The sequence below is a fragment of the Nicotiana sylvestris genome, chromosome 2, assembly GCF_000393655.2.
Source record: "Nicotiana sylvestris chromosome 2, ASM39365v2, whole genome shotgun sequence".
NCBI classification, from domain to species: Eukaryota; Viridiplantae; Streptophyta; class Magnoliopsida; order Solanales; family Solanaceae; genus Nicotiana; species Nicotiana sylvestris.
Window position 1 is genome coordinate 3996945 of NC_091058.1, and position 20206 is coordinate 4017150.

Consider the following 20206-nt stretch of genomic DNA (forward strand, 5'->3'; position numbering starts at 1 on the left):
TGCGAACCCCTCAGAAAAATGGACTTTCGCATTTGCGATCCACTCAGCTTTCCAGTCATCATCGCATTTGCGAGAGACTGTTCGCAAATGCAAAATCGCATTTGCGAGAAAACAGTCGCATTTGCGACTCAGGCTGCCAGGTCTATTCTTCGCATTTGCGAGCCAGGCTTCGCATTTGCGAAGCCTGCAGACCTGATCACACCAGCTGAAAACCTGCAATTTTTCAAGTCCAAAATTCACCCCGTGGCCTATCCAAAACTCATCTGAGCCCCTGGGGTTCCAAACCAAACATGTACACCAACCTAAAAACTTCATACGACCTTGCTCGTGCATTCAAATCACCAAAATAACATCAACAACTAAGACTCGACTTAAATTTCGTTTCAAGTCCGTTTCTTACCAAATTTCGCAGACTCGACTTAAACCACATATAAGACCTATACCGGGCTCCAGAACCATAATACTGGCTCGATACCATCAAATTTTAAACACATTTCATTTCCAAAACTCATAAATAAATTCCAGAAAATAATTTTCTTTAAAAATTCATTTCTCGGGCTTGGGACCTCGGAATTCGATTCCGGGCATACGCCGAAGTCCCATATTTTCCTACGGACCCTCAGGACCGTCAAATCACGGATCTGAATCCGTTTACCCAAAATGTTGACCGAAGTTAACTTAAATCTATTTTAAAATCAAAATTCATTATTTTTCACAGATTTTCATATAATGACTTTCCGACTACGAGCCCGGACTACGCACACAAATCGAGGTGATGCTGAAAGAGGTTTTTAAGGCCTCGAAACGTAGAATTTACTTTTAAAACAAGGTCATCACAAGTAATGACGTAATTTCATAGTCATTTGGTCTGAATACCACATGGAGAACATAAACCACGTAGCGGGACGAGAAGACCCATGATGTAGAAGATTATACCGTGAGTGATTCCGTGAGTGATTCGGCAAGTTTGAACTCTCATATATATATATATATACCCATATGGTATTTCATTCTACAATATATTTATATCCATCTGTATAGAATTAATATCAAGCATGTTATGTGTCAATAGCTTATTCTTCAATTAGTTAGTCACATCATACCAGGTGCTAATGCCAGATGATCTTGAGTTGGCAATGCCTTTGTAATCTGTAACAAAAGGAGACACCGGCCGAAACAAGATCCAACTTTTTTCAACTCTCGCTCTCAATATCATAAAGCAACAAGATAATCCATCAATCAAACATTTTGAACTGAAAAGGCAACATCTTTCACACAAAAGTTGCAAAAGGAAACTAAAAAGTAGGAAACTGGACAAACTAGATGCAAAAAAAGAAAATAAAAAGTTGCAAACTTTATTTACGGTTTCCGCCTCTTACGTGCATCTCACCTGAATCAGTATACACCAATTTTAATAGTACAATATAGTTCACACTAATCACAAATACAGTAATTTCCCTTGAATACAATACCAATTACTAATTAACAGAACACATGAGCGAAAAAAACAGAACTAAATCTTTGCAAAAGGAGAGGTTTCTAATCTAAATAAAGGGTAAAAACATTGTATACATATTATAAGTTGCTTTCATCTCGTAAGTAATTTAATGCAAAAACAAATAGATTCGAACCCAAAAACATAAGATACTCAATTCTTGAATCAAACGCCATATCAATTGTTGAAAGCGTCACACCTGTGCCTGATCTCACCATGTTTACCAATTTTAACACCATGTTCACTAAGCTTCTGCATTGCTGAAGCAAACACCTTAAAAAATGCATTCTGATCTCTAACATATTCCTCAACGTGAATTCTCGTCCTCGGATCTGAAAACAGACCACGGTCTGAAGACAATAAACCCAAACCCTTAGGCAAGTTCTGATAATACATATTATCGAATTTGTTAGGAGTCATTATATCGTTGAACACTGATAATGTTGGATCTTTCTGGGAATTACTACAAGCATCTTTCAAAGCTTGAGCAAACCTCGGATTATACGAAGGATCAGCTTGTGAAGTTTTGTTGTAGTTATAAAGATCCGAGTTGAACTCTTTACAGTGGGAAAATCCAATTGTGTGAGCTCCAGATAATGCTACCATTTCTTGAATCGAAAATCCTCTGGATTCGAAAATCTTAATGATTTGATCCATCGGCATTGTGGGCCGGGGCAGATTTCCTTCTACTAATGAGGCTTTCGATACAAAAGAATCTTTACGGCCCAATTTAACTGGATAAAACGGGCCGCCGGTTTGGACGACAAGGTTTCGGGCAGCGACGGCGAGAATGTCGGAGCAAGAGACTATACCTGGACAGGAAAGTTCAAGCGCGGTCTTGGCGCGTACGACCACGTCGAAGCCGTCGCCGGGGAGGGAAAGGTTGATTTCGGCGTCACGCTCGGCTTTGTTGAAGGGAGTGGAGGAGACAAGTACGGAGGCGTCACAGCCGCCGACGAAGCAGTCGTGGAAGAAGAGGCGGAGGGTGGCGGCGGCGGTAGTAGGAGAAGTGATCTGTTTGTTTGTAGTGGTTTCTTCCATTATCTGCTCAAATCTTGGGCATGATTTGCGGTAAAAAGCAGTATTTAGCGGCGAATGGCGCTGGGATAAAGAGGGAGTACTTAATAAGGCGGAAATGCATAGAAAAAGAAGCATTTTTATAGCCATTTTCACAGTTTAAGCTAAGCTATTTTCTGCTTCTTCTTCTGAGCTTACTCTTGGACTTGGATTTGAGTAGCTTTTAGAGGGAGAGAGAGAAAGAAAAGGGAAAGTAGATATGTTTGGATTTTTTAGAGAAAAATGTGGAGAAAAGAGAGAGGGAAATAGGGAATGGAGGATGGGAAATAGCTGGACGGCTTCAATGGTTTCTCATTTCTCTTCATTCAATGATATGTTTTTTCTTTTTGGTTGGTTTTACTTTATTTTTATTTAATAGAACATGTTCTAGTTCTACTCTCATTTTCTTCCATAATTCCAAGTGCTTTTCTGTTTACAACGCAGCACATTATTATGGGAAAAAAGGACTACTAACTCGACGTTTTTAAAACCATTTATGAAGAGGTGAATAAATGAGTAAATATAACTACGTAAGCAATGTTATTTTTTTATATTTATATTTAATATTTTTATTTTGCTTGATATATATATACTAAACTTTTTAACAAAGCGGCGTTCCCTAATTTGCTAGGGACAAAGGTCTGCCCCTGATTATTTTAGTAGAATAAATTTCATTAACGATTATTGTGAAAAATTACTTGGTTTGTTTTTGTTGTTGTAAACTCCATTAACCATTATGATGGACTTAGTTTAATCAGTATTGCAGTGAATAAGTTTTTGTCTTTCCTAATTTTTAGCTACAAACTTTAATGAAAGAATTGCCCTTGGATTCAAAATACTTTTCTTCTTTTATTTATTATGAACGGCATAAATCTTGAGCCCGTTTGGATTGACTTATTTTAAGTGTTTTTAAGCTAAAATAGCTTTTAAGTCATTTCGTAGTGTTTGAATAAAATAAAAAAAGTGCTTTTTAGCTTATTTTTTTAAGTTAAAATGACAAAAATAAGCCAAAAACCAAAAGTTAGAATTCCTAACTTATGGTTTTTGGCTTAAAAGTCACTTACAACAAACTCATCCAAACGGGCTCCTTATCTTCCAGCTCAAAGGAGGATAATATTTTTTGCCGGTTTAATCCTAGTAATACAGTCAAACTTCTTTATAACAGTCTCATTTGTTCCGAATATTTTTGAATGTTATAGCAAAATGTTGTTACAGAGAACATATATTATAACATAACATAAAAATTGATTCCGAAAAAATTTGACTTTTATAGTAAAGTGTTATTATATAGAGATATTGTTATAGAGATGTCTGACTGTAATTATGTCAATTCTACCTCTCTTAGGGTGATCAAGGGGCTCTAACATGCAACCAAAGACGGATGAGGATCAATTAATTAGTTATGGACTTGCCCTTCTAAACTTTCCTAAATATGGAGCAACAAAGAAAATGGAAACATAAAATGTTCATCAATGAAATGAAATTCTTGTATGAGAATGAGGCAAAAGGAAAATGGATTAAAGGGAGGAAGTTGACATTTGCCTTTAAGCATATGCAAATGTCAGTAAAACACCAATACTAGTACTAGGAAATAAAAATAGCTTTTTTAAAAAAGAAAAGAAGACACGTGTCATATGAGTGTGAAATTAATCAAGAGGATCCAACGAGGGAAGGGGTTGCTATTATGGTAAGCAACCTCCACTTTAGCCAAGAGGTTATGAGATCGAATCATCCCAAGAATAAGGTGAGGAGTTCTTGGTGGGAAGAATGACGAGGGTCTATTTGAAAACAGTCTCTCTATCCATGGTAAGGATAAAATCTACGTATACACTACTTTCCTCAGATCTCACTAGTAGAACAAGGAAAGGAAAAGAAGGAATTGAGAGACGCGCCGTTGCATGAACCACTAATCACGGGATGTGCGTAGCTAGAAACATGGGTCCACATGGGAACCCGGTTCTTTGAATTGACCCGTCGGTGCTATTCTACCATTTTTATTTTGGGTTCTAATTTTGTGGATTTGAGATGACAATTATGAAGGACCAGTTAATTCAGTAGAGCAATTAAAAAAAGAGAAGCATTAGCGCCTTTATCCATAATGGTTAATTTGATCAATTTCCGAGACCCGAATTACTGAAGTTATAATGTTTCATACTCGACCGTTTACATTTAATGTGAATTTTAAGAAAGAAAGAATGAAATTTATGGTCTGAAACCTATCATATTCCTTTCGATCCAAGTAATTGTCTTTTTTTTGTAGTCCAAAATAAGTGATTTTTCCAGATTTCAAGAATGAATTAATTATTTTTTTTTTCTACATTTCTCCTGGAGTAAATAGCATTGGAGTATGTGTTAGGAGTATTTATGTGAAGAGATAGTAAATGTTAATATGGTCAATTTCATTGCTAATTAATGTTAAAAGTGAATTTCTTAATTTGTGTGAAACCAACTAAAAATCACTTATTTTAGACCGAAGAGAGTAATATTTATGTGGTTATTAATTTTTTTTTAAAAATAAAAAATATTAAATTATTTTCAAATATATAAATATGTTATTCTCTTCCGAACAGACTAATAAGTAAATAATATTATATAAATTAGAAGCTCAAACTATTTCTTCCTTTAAACTACGATCTTCATCAATATTGTAGTATCTTAGAATTATTAACTATATTAATTGTTTTTATGTAGTTTTAAAAAAATTATTGTATATGGTCAAAACTAGGCTTGCCCTTTTGTATTACTAATCGAGACCGGAACATGGCAGGCCAAGTTTCAACCTCGTGTTATATCGAACAATGATGCAAAGTTAGATTGTCGAGTTCGTGACCCAGAGACCGATCGAGATTGAGATTGACCAAGATCGAGACCAGGCATAATAGAGATCGAGGAAAGTTTACCGAGCTGAATAACGGAAAGTCGAAATATTCGCAATGGGGCGAGGATCATGGCGGAAATCCTGTCACGTATCAAGAAGAAGCCGATTAATTAGCTAATCATGAGATTTCTTACCTCATATAGAATTGTACCAATAGTAGGACTCCCCTACTATATAAAGGGGGTCTGATCATTTGGAAAGGATCATCATATTCACGCCATACAAAGCGATATACTATCATTTTCTAGCTTTTATTATCTTGTTATTTTGTTCCTAAACTAGTTGAAACGTCTTTGGTTAAAGGGTGACTGAACTCGAGGGTCAAGGCTATTCAATTTATGTGGTTTGCATTTATTCTTTTAGCGTCAATTTCAATACGAATTTATTCTTCTTACTTTGTACCAAATTATATCATAGCACACACTACTCTACACTTGTTCTTTGAAGTATCTTTGATTACAAGATTAAAAATGTCAGACTCTCAATCAGCACCTCTACACGTTAACAATAATCTCAGCCACCACGACGAAAATGATAACATAGCACCAGGGAATGATGTACCCCCAATTGGCCCCGATGGAGTTCCGGTTGTAGATCCAATTGACGTTAGTTCAAATGTAGCCATCAACGGAAATTTGGTCATCGATCCCGAATGCAGTATACGCGGGGATGCTCGATCAGCCGCTCAAAGCACACGTGGTGGTGAAGATGGCGGGACCAGCTTACGGGTGATGTTCGAAATGTTACATGCTCAACATGCAGCAATAGCCCAGCTCCAAAACTAGAATCACACACCGATTAGGATCGAGCCCGAGCCGTCCCAGGAAGTTGTACACAAGGTCGAATATGTTTTAAGAACATCGAGCGAGAAAGAGTCGGAGACCATGAAGATGCTCGAAGAACTGACAAAGCGAATTGAGTCCGGAAAAAAGAAGATCGAGGCAAACGATAAGAAGGTGGAAACGTATAACTCCAGGGTCGACCAAATCTCGGGGGCACCACCAATATTGAAAGGACTGGATTCCAAAAGGTTCGTACAAAAATCTTTCCCTCTGAGTGCGGCTCCGAAGCCAATCCCCTAGAAGTTCCGCATGCCCGAGATTCCTTAGTATAATGGAACGATTGATCCAAACGAACACGTCACCTCCTAGACGTGTGCTATCAAAGGGAATGACCTAGAAGATGACGAGATCGAATCTGTCATGCTGAAAAAATTCGGGGAGACCCTATCGAAGGGAGCTATGATATGGTACCATAATTTACCACTTAATGTTATTGATGTATTTGCTATTCTTGCTGATTTCTTTGTAAAGGCACGCGTCGAGCCACCAAGGTCGAAACCAAAAAGTCGGACCTTTTCAAGGTTGTCACGACCCATTTTCTAAACAAGCCGGGATCGGCACCCAATCACTAAACATGACCGAGTGAACCATCTACACTTATTAAATCTATTATAACTTCAAACTTTACATGCCACAAGGAACTACTGTAACCAAATACTCTTAAATAATTTAAATATCTAAAATAAGCCAACTTCAAAATTTTATTAATAGTAACCAATGAAATACTGCTAAATTATTATAAAAAACATCTGAATCTTAACCCATCGACTATGTCTATAAAGCCTCTACTGATAAACTGACGCACTGCTCAGGACATGAGATTTTTTGGCCAGTTCTCTAAGTAAACAAAGAAATAGCTAAGTAAAGATGACTCTAAGGAATACTCCACGAAGAAAAGCGGAGCTCATCAATAGCACTGGAAGAGAAGGAAATCCTAAACTGTAGCCTGCTCTCCTGCAAAACCGATTCTTACGTTGTACTGCAGACCAACGTAGGTTCCCAAAAGAGAACGCCAGTACCATCGATTATACTCAGTGAGTCTCAATGACAGGGGACGAAACTTTAATAACATATAAATTACAAGCAAAGGTTCTAAATACATGTAAAACATAAAGCTTATAAGAACAATTCTAAAATAATTGCATAATAGCAGTTTATGAATAATCTAAAAGAAATTCTTTTCTTTTTCTTTACAAAAAATATACTTCACTTTATACTTGGGAGTTCCAATATCCTAACCTATTTATGTCTTAGTCACCATATGATCGGCACGGGTTCGACCCCAACCTGATCGAATAGTTCCAATCCACGAGGTGTCACACGCTTCATGGTTTTCAGCGCTCATGTATCATACCTTAGCATCGCTAAGTAAATTCTCAGCAACGAGACCCTCAGCTCGTTTTCTCCCTACTTTGGCACAAGTAGTTTCAGGAAGTCAACGCCTTGGTTAGGACCCTCGGCCTGGACGATGACCCCTTCTCAGAATAAAGGATACTTCCAAAAATCTTTTCTTTCTTAAACTTCTTCTTGTGACTTTTCAAATCTAAATCATTCAAACATACTTATTCAGGAATCCTTAAAGCTAAGGTATGGCATAAGAATGAAATAAATATTCAAAATTATTTCTAAAGATTCTTACTTCTTCATGAATTTTCAACAGGAAAATGACATATAAGAATAAAACAGAAATCTGAAAATTTATACACATATATCAAAATAATCATCTAAACTTTAGCCAAAAAATAATTTTAAGCTAATAGGTACTTATTTACCCCAATTAAGTACATATAAATTCTTTTAGGTAATTCATCAAACATCTTGTATGCGTGCTTTTGTGAGTTAAACCACTTTAGTAAAGGGTTATATTAACTCACCTCAAAACTTCTCGAGCCAATACGTAGGCTCCAGTCCAATTGACACCAGTCAAACAATCAATTCTACAACAACCAGTGCATTTTAATTAATTTTAAAGTTTCGCACCTAAACACAGAACTTTACTGTTGATATAGAGAAAGAAGAGAATTAACTATTTAATGCTTACCTATTATTACTGTAGAGTAATTGACAATAAAATTTTTTATGTACTTGAGTTCAAGAATTAGTGGTTCGTAAAGAACCCTGCGATTTTCTTTTCATTGCCTGCGTTTGCTGCGTAAACAGAGCAGCGTTCTGTTTCTTGTTCTATATTCTGTTGCTTTTTTTTTTCTTTAGGCCTTTTTGACGTCTAGGTAAGGCTTTAAAGCCTTAAGCCTTTTTCTTTCAACAGCCCTTTATGGGCTTAGGCTTGTCCTCCAATTTTATTTTATTTTTGTTATTTTTTTGAATAACTAATAATTAATGATATCCACTTTTAATAATTAATAATATTAAAATTATTAATATTCTCCTAATAGTATACTATTATTTATAAATAGAAAAGTAGCTCAAAACTCAATCACAAGGGTTTAAATCAGTAATATGAGTATAATTTAAGGGGAAAAAATTTAAATTCTATATTTAGCGAGTCTTGAAATTTTTATAAATTAGATGAGTGTTACAAAGGTAATGCAGAAAGAGAACAAAATGCTCAGAAAATTCGTGTCTCGATTCCAAATGGAACGGATGGACTTGCCATCGGTCGCTGATGATTGGGTTGTTCAAGCTTTTACTCAAGAGCTCAACATTCGAAGCTCAGTGGCTTCACAACAATTGAAGCAGAGTTTGATAGAATAATCGGCTGTACTAGGGCCGATGTGCATAATCAGTATCAGTCAAAGATCAGGGTTAAGGGCGATCAACTTGGGGCTCCTTCGGGGTCCATTTTCCTATCAGACCCGTCGATAGAATTAAGAGGGATATGGATCGAGAGCCAAGGTCGAACAGAGATCGATATCAGTCGTATAATGAAGATCGTAAAGGCAGCAGATCTGGGTGAAGTTCTAGATGAATAAAAGGAGATATGATCGAGATCAAGGTTCATAAGGACTTATGATCAAGAATGGCTTCGATAGATCTATCGGTCCCAAAGAGGCACCATGATTATCGGAGTACAACTTTAATGTGGACGCAGCTGCCATTGTATTGGCCATTGGATGCATCAAAGTTACCAAGTGGCCTCGACCTTTACAAACTAATCCAACACAAAGGGATCCCAACTAAATATATAAATATCATGGCACACATGGCCATAGGACGAAGGATTATCGACAATTAAGGGAGGAAGTATCCCGGTTGTTCAACAACGATCACCTTCGAGAATTTCTGAGTGACCGAGCTAAGAACCACTTCAGAAACAAGGACTCCAACAAACAAAATGAACAAGATGAATCCCAGTACATCATCCATATGATCATCGGAGGGGTCGATATTCCTCAAGGTCCGATGATGAAACGCACCAAAGTATCAATCACAAGGGAAAAACGGACTCGAGATTACCTACCAGAAGGAACTCTATCTTTCAATGGCGAGGATGCAAAAGGAATCATGCAACCCCATAATGATGCACTGGTAATTTCTGTACTTATGAATAAAACTCGAGTTAAACGTGTGCTAATTGATCCAGGTAGCTCGGCACACATCACTCAATCAAGGGTCATAGAACAACTCGTCCTACAGGACCAGATCGTACCTACAACCCGAGTGCTAAATGGATTCAATATGGATTGCAAAACTACGAAGGGAGAAATAACATTGCCGGTAACATAGTCGGTACCACCCAGGAGATCAAGTTTTCTGTAATCGAGAGGGACATGAGATACAATGCCCTATTCGGAAGACCATAGATCCACAACATGAGGGTCGTGCCCTCGACCCTTCACCGGGTATTAATCACGGGTAATTCAAATATCATCACTCTCATCGAAAAAGAACTCAGGTTCGAGAGTGAAGCAATAAGCCAAATAGAAATCATCAATGCCAGCCTCGACCCAATCGGACAAGCAAGATATTGACGAAGACGATGACTACGGGGTTCCCCGATGCTCTATTGCCCCCGATGATTCAGATGCTGCCAAATCAATGGTCGAAGAGCTAGAGCACGTCGTGATGATCAACTATTTGCTCGATCGAAAGGTATAACTGGGCACGGGGTTAACCCCCGAGCTCAGGAAAAAACTCGTTCAATTTGTTACAGCTAGTATGGATTATTTTGCTTGGTCCCATCTCGATATGACAGGGATACCACCAGAGATCACTACTCACAAACTTAGCTTGGACACGAAGTTCCATCTGGTAAAGCAGAAAAGGAGACTCCAGTCTGAGATCAAGCATGCTTTCATCAAGGACGAGGTAACTAAACTCCTTAAAATAGGGTCCATCTGGAAGGTCAAATACCCGATATGGTTAGCAAACATAGTAGTAGTTCCTAAGAAAGGGAACAAACTAAGAATATATGTATATTATAAAGATTTAAATAAGGCATGCCCCAAAGATTCTTTGCCTTTGCCTAACATCGATCGCATGATCGATGCCATGGCTGGCCACGAGATTTTCAGTTTTCTCAATGCCTATTTTGGGTACAACCAAATATGGATGAACCCGAGTGACCAAGAAAAAACCTCTTTCATCACTAAGTATGGCACATACTGCTATAGCTTAATTCCATTCAGATTAAAAATATCGGTGCCATTTACCAATGACTAGTGAATCGAATGGTCGAAGAACAAATAGGGAAAACCATGGAATTTTATATTGAAAATATGTTAGTTAAGTCCTTGCAAGCAGAGGGCCATTTAAAGTATTTGCAGGAAACCTTCAGTATACTGAAGAAATACAACATGAAGCTGAATCCAGAAAAGTGTGCGTTCAGGGTCAGGTCCGGTAAATTTCTCAGATTCATGGTATCCAACCGAGGGATCGAGATCAACCCCGACAAGATCAAACCTATCGAAGATATCATGGTAGTGGATAATGTGAAGGATGTACAAAGATTAACTGGGCGCATTACAACCCGGGGCAATTCATCTCGAGGTCGTCCGATAAAAGCGATCGATTTTTCTCGTTGCTGAAAAAGAAAAACAACTTCACATGGACCCCAGAATGCTAGCGGGCCTTAGAAGAACTTAAGCGATACTTATCGAGCCCGCCATTGCTTCACACGCCAAGGGTAGACGAACGACTATACTTGTATCTAGCAGTATCGAAAATGGCGGTAAGTAGAGTCCTAGTCCGGGAAGAGCAAGGTACGCAATTTTCGATAGTATGTTAGCAGGACCTTAGGTAAGACCGAAACTAGATATCCTCACCTAGAAAAATTGGCACTCGCCTTGCTAAGTGCCTCTAGAAAACTGAAACCATATTTTCAGTGCCATCCTATATGTGTTGTGACAACCTACCCTTTACAAAATATAATGCATAAACCCGAACTTTCGGGGCGATTGGCCAAACTGGGGAAATCAGCGGGTACGATATCGAATATCAACCATGAACAGCCATTAAATCCCAAATATTGGCAAAATTCATACCTGACTTTTCCTCGGCCCTAATACCCGAAGTCAAAAGAGAGTTGTTGGTAAACTTGGGAACGTCTTCGGGAATCTGGACCCTCTTTACGGACAGTGCCTCGAATATAAAGGGTCCGGACTTGGCATTGTTCTCAAGCCACCTGATTGAGGCCAACCTTGTACTACTATAAAGTAGTAAGAGAGGTCGAAGCAGCTTTTACCCGAGAAGGTCGGGATCAATTTCCACAAGGAGCTAGAGATTGGAGTTGAGTTTTTATTTAAATTGGTGTTGCGTAATTGTTCCTAATTGCACTTCTAAACATTGTTGATTTTTATTTTACTTCTAATTTTATACTACTACGATGCTAAATTAGGCTAAGTAAAGCCAGGATTAAACTATTGGAAGTTGTTCAAATAGATAAAAGGCACTAGGGTAGTGACTTGCTCCTAGGTGGCTAATTGATGGATTCTTGAGTCTAAGGCTAAATTATCATATTTGGTGAGTGTAAAATGCATCATAATCCCTAGTTATCAACTCCCCCAAACTTAAGCTTTTGTTTGTCCTCAAGCAAACAAAATAAGACCCACCCTTTAAGAGTCAATTCAAGAAAATTCAGCCGACCTAAAGTGACCTCATATAGCATCAATTGGGACTAACAGTTACCCTCAATTCAAATGAATCATTAACAACATTCACTCTTTTAAACATCATGGATTTAGTGCGACATAAGAGAATCAAGAGTTGACTCAACACATCAAAGAAACTCTTTCCATTACTTTGGTCGTTGTGGAACCCAAACTCACATATCCTCGACTCTCCCTAAGCAAACCTCATTTTTAAGATAGTAGAACTCAGAACGAGGCCAATAGAAATGCACTCATCTCTCTCAAGGAAAAGTCACAAGTCCGGCTCTAAGTACTATATGCTTGCCCCTCATATGAGTCACCACTAATGTAAGTTTCATTCAACTCAAGATCATATAAGACTTTTATGGAGACATAGTGAAGGCTTTTGGTTCAGGGTAGGAAATGTTTAGTCTATGTAGGTTCCATCTTCCCTTTAGCACTTCTTTTGCTTCAGTTTGGCATGCATTCACTTGACTTTTTAAGTCATTTCACTTCTTTCTAAGAGGTTAGAGAGATACACTGTTACTCTTTCTTGTTCATTTCAAATCTTTTCTCCTTTCTCAACTTTTCACACCTTTCATTCTTTGCTTTTATTGAATCTCTTTATTCATTTCTGCATTGAACATTCTTTTTGTCTTTTTGCTTTTCTTTCTTTTTCAATGCCTTTCCTTTTCTTCACTTTGTGCCTTTCTACCACTTTGTTGCAATCCTCGTCTCTCCCCCCAAACTTATACTTTTGCCATGTGCTAAGGAAATATCGGGTGCCAAGAGAGGGTATCGTTAGAACGGGTAAAGCCTTGTATCATGGTTCTTGAAGGAAAAAGGTCTAAGGCTCAAAAGGGTTTACTAGGGATTTTATCATTGGTGGGTTATGGAAGTGTTCAAGATATCATTTGGATCAAGGAGAGCTTATAATCATGTCTCAAGTCAAATTACACTTAGGATTTTTCCTAGACAAACATTCGGGGCAAGTTCTAGACCAATAGCTCGGGACTTGGACTTGCAATGCAATTTCTCACCACAAAAGCTATGGGATCGTTAAAGACACAGAGTCGGGGGCCCACAACAACCTTAGATAAGATTTGAGCACACAGTGGTCCCGAAAAATCACATGATGATTATCGGCCAACACAAGAGTCTCAAGGTCACAACTTTCACCATCCTATACACAACGATTTATTTTTGACCATAAGATCAAAGGCAAATGTGCTAGGCCCAAGTGAAGTTTTGCTTGAGGCACCCTTACCAACTAACTACTAAAAAGCAAAAATAAAAATAGACTCAAACCCTTAAGAAGGTTGTCATGCCATCCATCATCGGGAAGAGCCACCCGGTTAACACAAATTCCACCTTTGGAAAGAACCATGGTGTTACATCTCGCATTTTTGTACGTAAAATTTCGTCTTCAAGTTAACCGACGTAGACTCGGGGATGAGATCATCTTGACGTTAACATACTTATGCTATTTATAACAAGCGATAAATAAGTGTTATAAAGGATAAAGAGATAACGGATTAAAAAAAACGAGCTTCGTTGAAAGTGGCCAATTTGAAATAAAATACGAGTCGAGCCATAATACCCGATAATTATGAACTAGTACCATGCAAGGTACCATATGACCACGATAGTATAATATATAAAGTATTTTAAAAATAAATAGAATTTTAAGTAATTTGTGATAATTTTTAAATTATGCGGGTAATTAATTAATTACAGGATAACAGGACATTACCCAGTTAACTAATAAGTGGATAAAACTATAAATTATAACACCCTACCACGTGGCACAAAGCCACTAACTAGGGAGGATGATTCATAATATACATGTATAAGTGGCTTCAAGGTAAGTCATAAGTAAGATTTATGAAGTCTTATACATAAAATGTTGAATAAGACTTGAAACCCAAGAATTTATAAAAAGCAGACTTTAAAACGTTAAAGCCACTGATTCCCAGCCAAAAGTTAACAAAGATAAAGACTTGAAAAGTCTTATCTCTTTTCAACGTTAGGGACTTCTGATCCTTGGTAACATTTAAAAGACAATTTGTCTTTAAGGACAAAAAAATCGTTCAAGAACAGAATGGAAATCAAAATTTGTCCAAAATTTCAAGACCAGGAGTAGTTCGTCTAATTTCAAAGAAATCCGGTGTAAATTTCATAGAAGCAGATTCGTTCAAGTAATTCCAGGAACATGTATATTAAGGCTCTCTCTTCTTTTTTTTGGCATGGTCCAAATTATACTGAAGAAACGAGCAAATACACAGTTTTCTATAAGTTACTCTATTCATAGAAATAGTAGGTGTGTCTATATTCTTGATTCCCATGAGAATTATTATTATCTTCTGTTCATGGGTCTCAGAATAATATGCAGTTGGAAAAGTTTATTCGGAAGAAATATCGAGATTATTATGTATTTTTCATGCATTTCACTCATTTATACATGTGTATTGACCCATGACCAGATAGCGTTATATACGCGTATATATGTAAATATATGTATATGGGATATGTGAAAAGGTTACGGCGTTATATACGCTCCACCACCTGATCAGCTGGTATATGATGATGATGTTGCCCACATGGGCTGAAATATGATTCAAACGGCGTGATATACGCGTATATATATATGTATATGTATATGGAATATGAGAAAAGGTTACGGCGTTATATAAGCACCACCACCTGATCAGCTGGTATATATTGATGATATTGCCCACAGTGGCCGAGATGATATGATGTGATGCCCTCAGTGTCTTGATGATATTATGTACACCCATACCTATGCATGGTATGAAATTTACACGCACGTTCATGATGTTATAAACATTTCAGAATTTACAAAGTTATTCAGATTTAAAGATGTGCTTCAGTATTCCATGTTTCATCTATGTCTTTTACGTACTAATTTCCATGCCTTACATATTCAGTACATTTTTCGTACTGACGCCCTATTTCACGGGGCTTACGTTTCATGCCCGTAGGTGCAGGTAGGCAAGCTTACGATACTCCTTCTTAGGATCCCTGATCAGCGAGAGTTGGCGTGCTCCATTTGATCCGGAGCTGCTTTTGATATTGGTACGATATATATATATATATATATATATATATATATATATATATATATATATATATATATGTATATGGGTATGACGTGACTCAGTACCGTCTTTGTACAGTTATGTTTCTGTTAGAGGTCTTTAGACAATATGTTTAGTTGGGTTGTATGTGGCCTTGTCGGCTTTTAGTTTTGGATGTATAATTGTCTATAGCAGCCTTGCTGGCTCACCCACTATAAGTATACGTACATATGCCTTGATGGTAGGTTTCCTTCACGTATGTTATTTTTGAAATACAGCAGATGTTATACAGGTTCATAGTTTAGACGCATGCTTAGGGGTGTTTGAAAAATAGGACTCAGGCACCCGTCGCGGCCCATCGGTTTGGGTCGTGACAAAAATGGTATCAGAGCAGCTCTGTCCTAGGGTTGTCTACAGACTGTCACACCTCCTTTTTACTACACCCCCGAAAGGGAGTATATAAGGGAGTTTTTTTCAATTAAAGTGACAATCGAAAAGGGATTTATTTACTTATTAAATTCAGAGTTGCCACTTGGGATGATTTATGGTGTCCCAAGTCACCGGTTCAAATCCCGAATCGAGGAAAGGTTGACTCTGTTTTACAGTCCGCAAACACAGAAATCCGGGTAAGGAATTCTGTTAACCCGGAAGAAGGTGTTAGGCATTCCCGAGTTCCGTGGTTCTAGCACGGTGGTTCAACTGTTATAATTGGCCTATTATATGATTTTAATACATGTTTTAGCATATAGTATAATTTTAAATTATTAACCACTTTTATTTAATTATTTTTTTAGGAAATATTCAACGTCATCTAATACGTGTTTTGAACTACGTCACATAAATTCACCCGCGGTCCACGATACATTTTATCTAACGTTGTTGAGATTTGAATTTGGGTCACATAAATGCACACCTGAGTTTAGGAAAGTAATTTAGATTATGCGCCTAAAGCAACTAAGCCTTTTTTTTTAAGTTTGCGAGGGCCATGGAAAATTAAACTAAATAGCACACCTCGATTTCTTTTAAAAAAAATTGCGCTCAACTTAAAGCAAATTGCGGATGTTCATTAATTCCGTTGGATTTAAGATTGTGGTAGGGCCAAGAGTTTATGGACATGGGTTTATTGAAATAAAAGAGCTTATTGTTTACATCTATTACTATTTGATACAAGAGTTTGACTTTATTTTAATTAATTTCAATATGGCCTAAGTCTTACACCTGTTGTCCAGACATACATGTATGTATATATAATATATTCATGCTCTTCTATTACAAAATAATTTTTAAACACGTACCCTTTCATGTCTCTACTATTATCTATACATTTCAAATCATAAATATTCAAAGCATTTCCAAAACAACTAAGCCAGTATTCAAAACTTCAAATCAAAGACGTTAAATTTTCAAACCAAAAGAAACGTACCAACACATATAAGAGAATTAATATGGCCGCAATTTATTCAAGCATAATCTCAATATAATACAAAATAAATTGCAAAAATACAGATCTAAATTTAAGAGTTCAAGAAATGAACCTTAGCTAAATGAGAACGATTTCTAATGCTCGAACAGACCAAGGACAAAAACCTCAGCCGAAAATCCGGCAACCGAGTAGAAAAATTGCACATACATTGACCAACCAAACTAAAATTCCATCAACAGCCGCCACTGCTAATACAAAATTAAAAGATTTCTCTAAGATCAATTTCAGAGTATGTTTGGGCCAGAGCAACTCAATTTCTGTCTTTATTTGGTAAGCTTTAGACAAATCTTTTTACTATGTAGTAGTAGCCCATTATTTGATTTTTGTCTTTTTTTATTTGGGAATTCCTTTGTTTTTGGACTGAATCCCGTTCCCTTTCCTTTGTTCTCTCAATCTCCCTTCCGTCCCTTTTCCTTTCACTCTTCGTTTTTTTGCCTGTCCAAATCTCTCTCTTTCGTTGTAGAATGCCTTTCTTTTTCAATTGAAAGAACCAAGAAAAATGAACGATCCTTTTTTCCCAAACCCAGGGAGATGGCTGCCGTTCTTACGGGCCTAGGTTTTTAGGAATTGAAAACTTGGGGTAAGATTTCTATAATTGGGTATTTTATATGGAAGTGGGAAGGGATGATGGCCATTGGATTAGAAGAAAATAGATGGTTAGTATTAAATCTTGCACTTAAATGGGCTAATGGGTTGTGAAGACTGGGCTAAGGGTAATTGGGTTGGACCATGTCTTTTTGTGTCTTAATTTTGGGCTAATAAGACTCCAAAAATTATTATTCAAAACCATAGCTAAATTCCTTTAATATAAGATAACTATACTACATGATCCAAAAACAAATTCTAATTAATTAAACTAAACTATATTAAAACATGAAACTATTATATATATTTTTTTTTGTATTTTTTCAAGATTACATAAAGGTAAAAATAAGATGCTATTTTTGTATTTTTTTTTTACTTTATGAAAGGTACATAAAAATAAAGTATTTTTTTTGTAATTTTTATTTTCTTGTAATAAAACAAAGTAAAAGAGTCAAAATTACTTAAAATATCTATATTATGCCTAAATTAAATATTTACGTGCTAAAATATGAAAAATCTTGGGGAGAGTCAAAAATCACATGTCTACAGCTGCCCCTCTTTGACTGAAAACGCGAAGAGTTTTCGGACAAAGAATGACTAGACAAGGTTTTTGACTTGACCCTTATTTAAGGAGACCAAAACTAAGAGAAAAGGGGAATGTGACCGAGCCCTGATATCTGAGCTGCCTACATATTCTTGGCTATAAAGGAATCAGGTTACATGTAGTTCAAGGCCTTTAGCCAATTAGAAACCTGCAATTATGGCCTCATACTCGGCCTTATTGTTAGTCAATTTCACAGTTCTAATAGACTGCCTAACTAAGTTACTCGTAGGTGGCTTCAAAATAATGCCGAGTACGGACCCTTTGGAATTCGAGACATCATCTATAAACAGGGTCCAGATTCCCAAGGAAGTCCCCGAGGTTAACAACAATTCCTTTTCGACTTCGAGTATTAAGGCCGGTGTAACTTCGGCCATGAAGTCTGCCAAAATTTGTGATATGATGGCGGTTCGGGGTCGGTATTCGATATCGTACCCGCTAATTTTGACCGCACATTTGGCCAATCAACCCGAGAGCTCGGGATTATGCATGATGTTCCTCAGTGGGTAAGAGGTCACAACATATATGTGGTGGCATTGAAAGTATGGTTTTAACTTTCTGGAGGTGCTTAGCAAAGCGAGCGATAATTTTTCCAGGTGAGGGTACCTTGCTTCGCCTCGCCTAGAGTTCTACTAACATAGTAAATAGAAAATTGTGCACCTTCCTCTTCCCGGACTAAGACTCCACTTACCGCTATCTCGGATACCGCCAAGTAAAGGTACAACTGCTCGTCCGCCTTCGGAGTATGGAGCAAGGGTGGACTCGAAAGGTACCGTTTGAGTTCTTTCAAGGCCTATATATCCTAGGAGAAAATTCATCAGACTAGGCTTTCTATCTTAGGAAAAAATTCATCAGACTAAGACTTTGATCCTAGGAGAAAATTCATCAGACTCAGAACTTTTCCGGTATCTTAGGAGAAAGATTCATCAGACTAGGTCTCTTTTCTTATCTTAGGAGAAAGATTCATTAGATTAAGATTTTTTATCCTAGGAGAAAGTTCATCAGACTAGGTCTTCTATCTTAGGAGAAAAATTCATCAGACTAAGATTTTGATACTAGGAGAAAGTTCATCAGACTAGGTCTTCTATCTTAGGAGAAAAATTCATTAGACTAAGAAAATGATCCTAGGAGAAAATTCATCAGACTAGGTCACTTTTGGTATCTTAGGAGAAAGATTCATCATACTAAGATTTTGATCCTAGGAGAAAGTTCATCAGACTAGGTCACTTTTTTTTTGGTATCTTAGGAGAAGATTCATCAGACTAAGATTTCGATCCTAGGAGAAAGTTCATCAGACTAGGTCTTCTATCTTAGGAGAAAAATTCATCAGACTAAGATTTTATTGAGAGAAAATCCATCAGACTGAGACTTTTTATCCTAGGAGGAAAAATGTAAAGATCAATGACAAGATTTTATGCACATAGCAAGACAAATAAATGCAAAGATTTGAAAATTTTTCCTTTGTAGTCTCTTCTCTTCTTTTCTTTTTCTTCTTTTTCTTTTTTTTTTTTAATTTTTTTTTTTCTTCTTTTCTTTTTTTTTGAACCACTTTCTTTGCACTGCTTTGTTCCTATTTCATGCAAAGAAAAATTTGTCAGTTTTGAAAATGGTGGTCAGTTTGTGGCCTTGAGTCTTTAGCAGCTTGGATTTTGCTCGAGTCGGTCTTAAGAGACTTTTGCTCTACATTAACCCTGATTGTTTCACACCCAGTACCATTTATATTTGTGGCTCAATCAGCCTTATCCCAACTGGAGATCTTTTCTTAGGTGACCTTTTTTGATATCTTGAAATGACTTCCTGCTTTTGAGCAATTTGTCCGTTAGAGAGAATCACGAGGTATCTTTGCTTGTGCCAAGTAGGCTGACGAGAGTCTTTTGGAGAAGCCTTTACATGAATCCTCAAGGCATGTTAACAGTAACAACCGAGTGTGCTAGCCAAATTTACTTTGTGCAATTGAAAAGCTAGTAGCAGATTTTGAAATCTTTTCTTGCTTGTTTTGACAAGGACCGACTCAGAGTGAAGGACATAATGATGCAAAGAAACAAGTATTGACAAGAAATGCCCCTGTCGGAAGGACAGAAGGAAGAGTTTTTTACTTTTCTTCTTTTTTTCTTTTTTTTTCAATAACTAGCCTTAATGGTC

At 37.1% G+C, this 20206-nt stretch overlaps 1 protein-coding gene across 1 annotated transcript; it reads right to left on the bottom strand.

Annotated features, from left to right (window-relative positions):
* Positions 1 to 1334: 1334 nt before the first annotated feature.
* LOC104230883 (peroxidase 63-like) lies at positions 1335 to 3000 on the bottom strand. The gene has a single exon (XM_009783782.2). It carries the CDS (start codon positions 2660 to 2662, stop codon positions 1673 to 1675), a length of 990 nt encoding a protein of 329 aa, XP_009782084.1. The 5' UTR covers positions 2663 to 3000; the 3' UTR covers positions 1335 to 1672.
* Between the last annotated feature and the right edge of the window lie 17206 nt (positions 3001 to 20206).